General features: G+C 28.2%; 1 protein-coding gene across 1 annotated transcript; it reads right to left on the reverse strand.

Moving 5' to 3' along the window:
• Positions 1-5,888: 5,888 nt before the first annotated feature.
• On the reverse strand, positions 5,889-9,255 carry LOC113858970 (LOB domain-containing protein 4-like). The gene is made up of 2 exons (XM_027491782.1): positions 9,079-9,255; positions 5,889-6,209 (listed from the first exon to the last, which is right to left on the reverse strand). The coding sequence occupies exons 1-2, from the start codon at positions 9,253-9,255 to the stop codon at positions 5,889-5,891; spliced, it is 498 nt and encodes a 165-aa protein (XP_027347583.1).
• Between the last annotated feature and the right edge of the window lie 2,954 nt (positions 9,256-12,209).

Raw genomic sequence — 12,209 nt, forward strand, 5'->3', positions numbered from 1 at the left:
ATTTCCAAATTGTACATAAGATAGGAAATTAAGAATATTGATTATCAATGAAGTAATAAATATCCGTAACATTTGAATTTTGTGTGTGTATCTAATGACTTAGAGGAGAGGGAGAGACTAAATGTATACACACACTTTCAGAGATCAAATCAACTCATGTTATTTTTAGAGATGAAATTATATATTTATTTTGTAATATAAGATATCTTTTAATGACCTGTTTATCTAAATTTCTCAAAATTTATGAATTTTTTAAATACAAGAATTTCTATATTATTACAAATTACATCTTCGAATAATTATTTTAGTTTAATACATATTTAATTCTCTTTAAATATAATCGCAAACTTGAGTGTGTATGAAAGAAAAATCAATTACTATATTTTAAATACATAATTTTCTTTCGAATATTTGATGTCATATATATATATATATATATATAAAGATGATAATTAATTTTAATATAAAATTTAAGTTGTAAAATGACAAAATCACATAGATAAAGTCTCTGAATTATTGTCAGTGACAATTTTTTCCTAAGGTGAAGCTGTTGTGAACAATGTTAGGATTAGTTGCAGACCCCTGAAAAATCGCTAGTGACAACTTTTAATGACGTTTTTTTAGTTTCGTTACTCTGCAAAAACATGTATTGTTACTAAACTCACTGGTGACGATTTTTATGAAATACTAAACTTGATTGTGATGTTGCACAAATATGTCACATGCATATAAACAATGGCCTTATAAAAGCACTAGTTGAATGTTGAAGACCAGAAATACATATATTCTATCTTTCTTGTAAAGGATGCATAGTAACATTAGAAGATGTTGCTACGTTGCTTAGACTGCAAATCAATGGTCTACTAGTGATTGATTTTACTAATCCAAATACTTTAACATTACAAAATATGTGTGAAATCGGCCTGGATCAAATGATATTAAAGGTTACAAAATAAGATTAAAGTGGATCACGTAACACAAATTCATTCATAGAAGCATGACCACAACACATAAAATATATGTAGTCTCGTTAAATTTAAAGCAGAAAAATAACGTCACTTACTTATGCAGACAACAAGTTTATACAAGTAAGATGTCTTGAATCTTCGCAAGTAATAGGCATCAATATGCCTGCTACAATACATGTAAAATGCCTTTAGAAGTTTCCACTATCTATTGCTTCATCTTATTCTGCATTAATTAATTCATGCGATCAAAAATAATATCAACGTCATCTTGCATCACGATATGTTTGCATAAATTATCAAGAAAAAAATATCAACCATTAGTGGTTTGTCCCTCAATAATAGCAAAGCCAATTGGCAATATATTTTGATTACTGTCATGTGCAACTGCTACTAATAAAGCTCCCTTTATTTCTCCTATCAACATGTATAAGCGGTTTACAGTATTTGAATGGTCTAATGCAAGGACCAAAACTCCAAAATACATGACATAATATTTGAACATCAAGAACTAACTCATTATTGCAATAAACCTTAACAATATTAATCTAAACAATTGATCCACAAACAATGTCACACATTGCTACAGACTATTGCGGCAGGGTGTCATAGAAGGCTTCTTAGTGACCATACACTTTCAATTGCCTTTTGTTTTGACATTCATGCTTTCTGATATGTTGTTGTGTATTCATATTGAGTCTAAACTTCACTAATAATAAATTTTATCTTGAAAGAAGGGTTAGATTTTACCATTAGCTTAATACATTTTACAATTGTGTTTGAATTCAACTTTCTATGATCCTATAAAATGCTAGCCCAACTACAATTGTGTGGCCTGTTATACTCTCCAATTTTCCAAAAATATTTGTTCTTTCTCAAATTAGCTCGAACAAGCCATCCACAATCTATGTCATAACTAACACATTTATAGTAAAATGTATTTGGTTCAAATTCGAACACTTTGTAGTTCACTCCTTTTGATATACTATAATGCTTAGTTGTTTGTATAACAATTTCTCAATCATTAAATTGCATCCCAACATACAATTCTCCATGTACCTCACAATTACCTATCAAACACAAATAATAAAAAAGTAATTCAAAAAACTAAACATAGAGTACAATTAAAATATTTCAAACATCTAAGTTAACATACTCTGAAAATTCAGGTGCTTGCATAGTTGTAAGATCTAAAGCATGTATGAACAATGACTCCTCAAATGGATGTTGACCAATCATTGGGTTTGAAAAATGGGAATCTTCATCATCTACATTCTCATCATCACTATCCTTATCACTTTCAAATCTTCTTCAAATTTGGCGTCATCACTTTCAGTGTTGTTCTATTTCCATTTTCTGTTAGGAATAATGCTCACATAGGCTTCATCCTTGTCACCGCTACCTTCTGTATATGCACCAAGTGTAATTTGTTTTAAAAATAATATATAACACAACGATAGGATTTAGGACATAACACTCACGATGTATGTGAAACATTTGTTGAATATCGTCATTATTATTGTTTATTGCATTTCCTTGATATTGCATCAAACCTCTAAAAATAGAAATTGGATACTTGTATGTCATACTTTCTACTATTTTTAGAGTTTTCATTTCAATACATTAACAAAGCTAGTATTTTAGTGCTTTATATGATATATTGTAAGAAATATACATACAAATTGGCTTCTCATACATAAGTCTCATACTTTCATTTGTGTTTGCAATAATCTCATTATTAAAATAGACTACTATATTTGCACTCATTTCTTTCTTCACTATAAAGTAGTAGAAATGAAGAATTGAACGGTAAGATTATGAGAAATGAAAAATAAAACTTTAGAGAAATGAAATGGAGTTTTTGAGGTGTGATTCGCTACAAATGACAAAGGCCTGTATGTAGAACAAAATTTCAAAAGATGTCAATGGTAATTTTACTTTTCAAAACTCGTCACTGATGATTTTTGCTTAGAATTTTTTTTAATACCTATCACTAACGATTTTTAGAGTTATTTTTAATTTTTTAAAAAACTTGCCACGAGTAATTTTTGAAGGTATACAATTAATATTTTTTTAAAACTAGTCATTGATGACTTTTCATTTTAATTTTTTTGTCTTAAAAAATCGCCATATAGGTAAGTTTTCTAAATTCCTTTATTCAAATAATACTTTTCAAAAGCACACATTATGGTAATTTTATAAAAAAAAAAAACTCAATTTTTTTTGCAACAATTTAGTTTGATTTAAGTTCATTCACCCAACCTAGTCAACTTATCATATTTATGTAAAACTTTCCATTTGAATATTGTAAAGAAACAAATTATTTTATGTGGTTCTTACGAGTTTTTCCTATTGTGATTAACTCTGACTAAAGTGTTGCTATCATTTAGGGATAGGGGTATTGACGACTTAGAAAAAAGAAACTATTAACAATTGCAAATTTACTATATTGGATCCTACAACATCTGACATATACCAATATGATTCTCCATTTGATGCCTTCACTAGAAATAGTCAGATTTTTTTTTCTCTTTTCTCAAATTGAATATATAGCAAATAGATAACTTGGATCCTGGGTAGTTGAAAAAAAAAAAAAAAACCTGCAGGATGTGTAATCTAATTTTTCACCATTTGTTTTCTTTAATTATATATACATGGTTAAGACTAACATGAATTAGCAAAGTAAGTGACTTCTAAGTGAGTGATCATTTTTAAACTCTTAGATGTATTTTAAAATTTATGTTAGTTAATTCTTCTGCACCTTTGTTGCATATTCTAGATTTTCAAACCTCATTTTAAGAAGGTATGCATTTAGACGCAGTTTTAATTTATAATAAAAAAATAACTTTAAATCCTATTTATGAAGTTAATGATTTTTAAAATTTAAACTTTCACATCCATTCTTACAGTCTCAATTCATCATAAAAATAAAGTTTTATATTGATACATTGTTCAATGCTTTTTTAGATCTTTTCCATGTCCTCCCTGTACAATGATCGCTTTTGCATCGCGTAACATTCGCTTTAGCCAATTTTTCTAACTTAAGCAAAAATTACAAAAAAAAAAAAACTCACTGAAAGTAATTCATTTAAGCAATACATAAACTTCTTAAGGTGGGTAATACAGTACAACATTAGCTTAAGCAACAAATATTAGGTTAAGCTAATGGGTGTTGGCTTAAGCGAATTTTGACAAAAATTTTAGATTCATCTCTGTTTTTAGTTCGCTTAAGATGGATTGTGACTTAAACGAATTTTGATAAAATATGATAGTTCATCACTATCTAATTAGGCAGATAATGGTGGTTTAAGTGAAAATTACAGTGAATAAATTTCTTACATTTCTTTTTGTTTAACAAAATCTCTTTAGTCAATACTCCTATTCTAATCAAACCAAAGTGTTAATTTTTAAGATAATTGGAATAAGTATATAATATTTTCAAATTTACAAAGATCACAATTGAAAGTATAACAATCCAAAGAGAGAATGATTATGTAAGTTTAGGGTTTATGGTAGATTTGGGAAACAGGTTTGCATACTATTAAGGAAGAAAAAATATGAAGGAATTGAAATAAGAGAATTGAAGAAAGCTTTTACAATAATATTCTAAGAGAAAATTACCTAATTTCATTGGATTTCTTACCTTGAATATCTCTTTTTAAACTTTTATCAAATGAATTTTCACTGTAAAAACTCAATTTATTGTTGAACTTTATATTGAAAACACAAAACAAATTCTTGAACTTGCTTAAAAAACAAAGATGTGAGTGAGTTTGAGAGAATATGATATAGGTTTATGTGAATGGACAATTATGTTCTTTCTTAAATAATAACTGCCTTAAAAAGAATTATATTAAAGGAGGTATATTTTAAATATATAATAGATTGAGTTCATCTATATACAAAATTGATTAAAGATTAAATTTTAAATATAGTGTGATTTTGTGTAGTATGACTTAAATGGACAATACCTTCGTTTTTTACTGCTATAAATAGTGTGACTTTATGTAGTATAGTCTATCTAGTTATTGCGTAATGGTATTATGTTTAAATGATAGATTTGATTTTGTTTATGCAATGGATCTTATAAAAATCCCATCTTGAAGTTAGATATTAGCCAAACCAAGGGAGTTCTAGCTCATCTTTTCTTAGTGGCGCACTAATCCGTTAGAATGTGTTGAACTTTTCTTTAGTTAGATTAATCACTTATTTATTGTATATGGATTTAATGTATTCGTTGTATCGATTCTAAAAATAAAATTCTTTGGTTACATAAAAATGCTCAACCAAAAAAGTGTCTGTTCTGTAGAGACACGTTTGACGTCAGATTATTGCGAATCTAGACATGTTATTAGTCATTCGCTACAATCAAATGAAATTAAGGAAAGATCCCAAAAAACAAAAATGAAAAAGAAAAGGGTAAGGCAACCACGGAGAGCAAGAAAGATCAAAGTCACGTTAATACTAAACTTGAAAATGATATACTGTATAGCAATACCCCCAACAATACTAAGAAGCAATTAATACAAAAGAAAATGAAGCATCTTCCTTGTAAACTGCAAAGATGAAGTCATAGCATCAATAGAACAAAACAGAAAAATCCACACAACCTTTTGCCATGAAGGTTCCACAATCCAACCATATATATATATTTACACCATATGTCATCAATGAAAAATCTATTTTCCAAACGAAATTAATTAAGCGGGCGAACGGCCTCCGCCACAGCTCTTTCCACCGCCCCAGCCGCAGCCACCACCACTGCTTCTAGAGTTTTAGTTCTACCCTACTAAAGTGAAAGAGTATATAAGACACTACTTAAGAAAATAATGTCTCCTTAATATGTTTTGTTTTGTATCTTTTCATGATCTAAGTAGGTACCACTATAGTATAATTATACTAATATTAAATTAATTATTGGCATCACCACATTGAATCACCATAACTAGCATGGTCCATCATGTCCATGTCAAAAACAGAATTGGCTTGAGATTCAATGATTTTGGAGGATTGAGAGGCACTATTGGTTGGGCTATGTCCTGGGTTCCAAATGGGCATAGTTTGGCGCACCCTTAGGTGCACTGCCTCAGCTTGGGCCACGGCCAATTGGGTTTGTAGGGCACCAATTTGTTGCTGAAGAGATGAGATTGCCCCTACACATCCATACACAGGGTCTCTTACTCTTGCATTTGCCTCATACACCATGCTGCTTACTGCATCACCTCGTTGATGCTCTGGTAAGTCCTACAAACAGCACAAGTACTTAACTCTTAGTAAATTGCGGATGGGACCCACATTCTTACATTAACTTTATACTAAATATGTATTAGTATTAGTGAGTGAATTTCTTCAAATATTGCATATTATTTAGAGTAATTTTATTGTGGATACAATTGCTTATCTTCTCTCTCTTGCTGGCCCAGTTTTTTCTTTTAAATCAAACAAGTCACATTGCTTGTAGAGGCAGCATCCTCTTAATTTTTTTTTATAATTTTCGCACTTTTTTTAAACTAAGAATATATGTTTAAATAAAAATAGGTATTCAGATTAATTTATACATATTTTCAATTATATTCAATAATTCAAAATTAACTTTATTAAAATAAAGTTTACATGATTTTAAACTAAATGGACACTTCAAGTTTCTTGTCTCACTCATACCATATCATCACAATGTAAAAGAATTATTTTTCGCTATAACTCTTATTAAATGGACTTCAACAAGCAAATAGGCAGTTTTATGCTTGATTACAAAATTGAAAATGGGCCGTTTGATGTAGGGCCCAAATCAAGTTCCTATATCATGATACGTATCTTAATAAGAAATTTATGCTTGACAAAAAAAAGTCAAGGTTAAAATTAATTTGAATACGTATTCTAATTACATTTGACGATTAAACATAAAATTGATAAAAATTTAAAATCGAGTGACACTGACAGAAACAACTTCACGTGGTGCAGGAGCATGATGTTGCTTCAATCATTTCTTTTTGTGATGACAATAGAAAGTGAAGAAGATTTTGGATTCTTAAATGTGGTTTCACACAATCACGTTACTTGTTAAGTTGCGGTTTTGTGCTTGACACTGACTTTGGGAGCCAAAACCACGTTTAGAGGCTCCCATTGGGTCTTCAAATATACGATGAAGAAAGACAATCAAGTTAATTTATCAAACAACTAAACAAATACAATGCTATACATCAACTTTTTCAAATAATTATTTTTTTCCTCATTTGTCTTATTCTTTTCTATTTTTTACGGAGCACATGGCAGACCAAAAGATGAGACTGACCTAATATTGAAATATGAAGAAATTGAAAAGCAGACAAAGAGATTAGGACGTACGATGTGAGGTTTGAATGCGCCGAATGCCTAATTTTCTCCACCTTTTCTAATTTTTCAAGGGCTACTTGGAAAATGTCAAGCGGGAAGCTTGTTAATTATAACACTTATCCCAAAATTTGAAAGAAATAATATATTCTATATTTTTAATACGCTTTTCAAATATATAAACAATAAGGGTCAAATTCTAGATTATTTTCATCATAAAGATTGATATCATGTCTTGAATCAATTGCTCTTAAAGTTTAATTATGTCAAACCCATCAATGATTTTATATTATATCATTAACAAGGCTTTGTTTACCTTATGTTTAACCACTAGCTCAAGAAAAATTATAATCCAGATATGTAGCATCACAATATGACTATATATTATTAAATATCATTCACATTAGTTTAACACTGATTGTCTGTTCTCAAATGAAGAAAAAAGGAGCAGAAAATATACCAATATTTAAAATTCATCTAAAAATCTGAAACATCTAGAGAAAAGAAAAACTACTCGCGAATAAGTGTTTAAATCTAAATGATTTTATAATTTCCTTCAAAGTGACACAAAATTTAGTAGATGCATCGGTGGTTATGGCTGCCACTGCATGCTTATCGTGTTTATGTGCACACATATACACACATTTATTTCTTTAAGAAATGAATTTTTTTTTAATGACTAATGACTACTATTCTATGGCCATGCATGGATCTGGTTGAAGGTACAAAGAAACATATAAAAAATTAGACTAGCATATATGTTTTAAATTTTAAAGTTAAACAAAAGCATACAATTGTTTTAAGTCGAGATTTTCAAAATTAAAAATAAAATAAAATATTGAGAATGAAATAGCCAAAAAAGAAAAGCTGGGAATGAACCATGTTACACCACGCCCCCCTTTAAGAGAAAATGGAGTGTGAAAGATTCATTTATGGTCAAGGAAAGCGTCACTAGCTAGTCTGCAAAGCCATTGAATATATTCTTATCTTCATACCAAACATACCAGATCATTTGGTTAAGAAAGTGACTTATCAAGGTGCAAATATTAACAGCCACACAGACACCAAATGGAGTTTTTGTTTGGAGGGTGTTGGTGAGGAAAAGAAAAAAAATACAACAGAGACCTTAAAGAATGATAATGATAATGATATATCACATCACGTGTTGTCTGTGTAATAGTTTTTCTTTCTGTGTATTTAGTTACAGTCACTATAATATTGTACCATAGTACTCCCAAAAATTACAATCGTTTGCATCAATCCTCTTAAGACTACCACCGTATCCATACATTCTTGTTTCTGAAAATGAAAATGTTTAATTCATAGATAAGACTTAGATATACGCCAATTTTTAATTCAGAAAAATAGCAAAAATATAATTAATTTAAACAGTAAAGCATTCTGAATCAATTAGTGCTAATTTAGTTTAGTTCTGTTCATTTTTAAATATTTGTTTTTTTTAAAAAATATATCTTAACTAAACAGACTGAAAAGTTTAAGGTGAAACAAAACCACGTATTAAGTTTAATACTATATCTCGAATTATAACGAGTAGACAAATTAAGAAAAAAGAAATGTTCATGGATGATATACTCTCTGAAATATTTTTAAAATATATTCCTTTTTATAATTAATCAAAATTTATTAAAATTATAAAAAGAATGCAAATTTTTCTTCAAATTTAATGAGTTTTAGTGGCACTTATGTCAGATTATTCCTATTGCTTTTGAAAATGAAAAGACAAGAGTAGTGGCATTGGAATGAAAAGAAGAGGGGAAAGAACCTGAAGCATCTTGTTGACATTGCTGGCACCGAACACTTTGTGAACATTTGCAAACTTCTGGGGCTCATCTGCGGGGAAATAAGGAGCAAAAACACAATCTTGAGCACACCTTCTCCGAAGGAGCTTGCATGCAGCACAAGGTGAAGGTGCACCTTGCTTCCTACCACTCTCTTTCATGGATCCTGCAATTATGTTTCCTTTGAAATTAAACTATCAATGTCTAATAAGACACGAGAACGATAGTGGAAGAAGATGATATATTGGTAGAAAAATTGAAGTCAAGAAAAGTGAGAGCAAGAAAAGGAGAAAAGACAGAGAGGGCGTGTGGTGTGGTGTGGTGGGGGTTAGGGAATGGAGGCGAGTGCGTTGCATTATATATATAATTTAGTAAAAGTGCAAATGGAAGGGCTCTACCATTTGGACAAAATTTTCTTACTTATTTGTATTTTTTTATTTTTCTTATTTTATTTTTTAAATAAAACTTATTGTATAAAAATAAATATTACTATTGTAGGAGAAAGAAGTACTCAATGCTCCATGACCAATTGATGTGGGTCCTACTCATAAATTGAACTCCTCTCATATTATTTTGATCAATAAAACATTGTCCTTGATGTGACATTGGGCCCCAAACATTTCTTGTCCTGTTCTGTATTTCCTTTACCTCTCATTTTCTATATTTGCAATGCGTCTTAGTGAAAGTAAATTATTATTTTAAATTAATTTTATTTGCATTTGATACATTTAAATTCTAAATTCGTGACTTTTAATAACAGCCATTGGTTGAAAAGTTACTGTTATGTTTGTGTAATTTAGAGCAAAATAGCCTAAGGAGAAAAAGATGAAAAGAGACTTGAGACAAAATTATTTTAAAAAATATATTTTAGAAGTATAAGACTAAGATAAAGATGTTAACAGTATATCTTTAACATATATTTTAAATATTTTTATTTTTATTTTTATTTAACGATACTCTGTAAAATGTTTATAATAATCAAAAATATATAAAAAATAATATGCAACCGAGTGACTATCTTTTTTTTATTAGTAATCTTAATTATCTTCTGTCAATGTTTATTAAGAAGAAAAGCGAGAGGGAGAATGAAAACAGAATATATTTCATACTTGTTTCATTTTTCTAAAATAGATTTGTAACATTAAAAAAATGTGAGTGCCTATTTATTTTTAATTTCAAGCTAATTATATTTATAAAATATTTTTTATTTTAATTTATAATAAATAAATTTTTTTATTTTACATATTTTTTTTATTTTAAAGAAATTAAATTCATCACATAAATATTTCTAGAGATTAAGGATACAGACAATTGCTTCTTTTGTGCCAGCCCCTGTTTATCATTAAGAAAATAAAGTACTCTTCTGTTCCTATTCTAACGTACGTACCAAAGGATTGACTTTTGACCTTTACATTTGTCCCATCAATTCAATCCATCGTATACTAGGAAAGGACGGTTACAACATGAGAAATATGTATCGCTGACATACATATTAAAAAACGCAATTATATTATTTATACAATTAATTTTTATAATTTTTTTATCTCTTTTTAAATTTTAATCGTATCAATTATCTTATAAGTAAAGTGACTTAAAATAAGAGAATCTGTGTTGAAAATATTTTCAAAGAATTTATATAAACTTTTAAAAATAATTCTAAAAATATAATCAAATAGAAATAAAAAATATAAAGATATAAATTTATTAGTTTCCTTTTAAATGATAAGTTATATTCATTGACCATAATAAAAAAATTATTATTTTAAAAATTTGTACATAAGTATTTCATCAATTCATATCTTAAGTGAATTTACATAATTTATTATATAAAAAAATATGATAATAGTTTATATAAAAATACATAGAATTGAATTTAATATGTTTAATTTTGCATAAAAGTATAAAAGTTTGATAGTAATAGGACAAATCATTTGAAGTGCAATGTTTCTACTCTATGTCTTTTTTATGTTAAAAATTTAAGCATGAGTTAGTATATCTGTTTTCTAATGTTATTATTTTTAAGACTCTAAGTAATAAAAGCTTATATGATTCAAGATATTTAAACTATGATCTATGATGTTCTCACCTTCTCGTACAAGAAACCCTTAAACACAATTGAGACACTCAATTTATAATATTCTCACTTTTAACATATAAAGATATATTGAAGTAATCTTGTTTGATATTCTAGTCTTAATGTCCTAATATCTGATTATTCTTATAATATTGTAGAACATTTTAAATTGAGAGATGTGGGACACCAAAACTTCAATGACAACAAATTAAAATAGCAAAAAGTCTACGAATAGATGATGTGTTGCAAATTTTGATATATTTTGGTTATTTATAAATTTTTTGGTCTAGTTATAAATTCTCAACTTTAGATTTGACACTAACTTGATCAAGTGATGTGACAATTTGCATGGCCTAACACATCCCTAGTGAGTCAAAGTAAGATGAAAGTATACATAAAATAAAATTAAAAGAAAAGATTAATGAAAATTTGTCTAGAATTTATCAATCATATTTAGTCGTAAAATCATAGATTTGAGTTTGTGGTGAGTAACTCTTTACATATAGGGTTACTAAGTATAAATTCTGAATACATAAAGTTATATATTAGACATACATGTCGCTAGATTACTTGACAATACATAATTAAAAGATAAGTGGTAAGTTTTAAAATTTATTTTCTATAACGTTTAAATGGCTTAACTCTTTAAAATATTTGCAATTATACTCGTATGTAAGGTAAGAGAATAAAATTTTTAGTTTATGAGATGACCTTGTGAGACTTCGATCCAATATTTTTGTATTTGATATTATTAGGCAAAAAGCAAATGACATGTTATTGTTGGCAAAAGAGCAGAATTGTATGGTTGAGGCACAACTCCTACCTTCTAAACCTAATCTTAGCCAGAAAATTCCAATTCTGCTCTAATTAAATAGCTATAAAATAAATAAATTAACTAATATAAATCTTTTACTTCTGCTCTAATTCTTTTCCAATTCATTAAATATTGTAGAACTGCCAACAAATTATTATCAACATATAATTCAAATATTATTATTGATGATTACTATTCAAAAGAATTTATCATGTAATCAACATATT

This window comes from Abrus precatorius, unplaced genomic scaffold (genome assembly GCF_003935025.1).
Source record: "Abrus precatorius isolate BTA unplaced genomic scaffold, Abrus_2018 Scaffold2, whole genome shotgun sequence".
Classification (NCBI taxonomy): Eukaryota; Viridiplantae; Streptophyta; class Magnoliopsida; order Fabales; family Fabaceae; genus Abrus; species Abrus precatorius.

What these genes read in the sequence shown, in the direction of transcription:
- LOC113858970 (XM_027491782.1), bottom strand. Translation starts at nt 9,255, where the DNA reads ATGAAAGAGAGTGGTAGGAAGCAAGGTGCACCTTCACCTTGTGCTGCA. An exon ending in ATGTCAACAAGATGCTTCAG is followed by an intron (nt 6,210 to 9,078) that starts GTTCTTTCCCCT and finishes TGCTGTTTGTAG; the next exon opens with GACTTACCAGAGCATCAACG.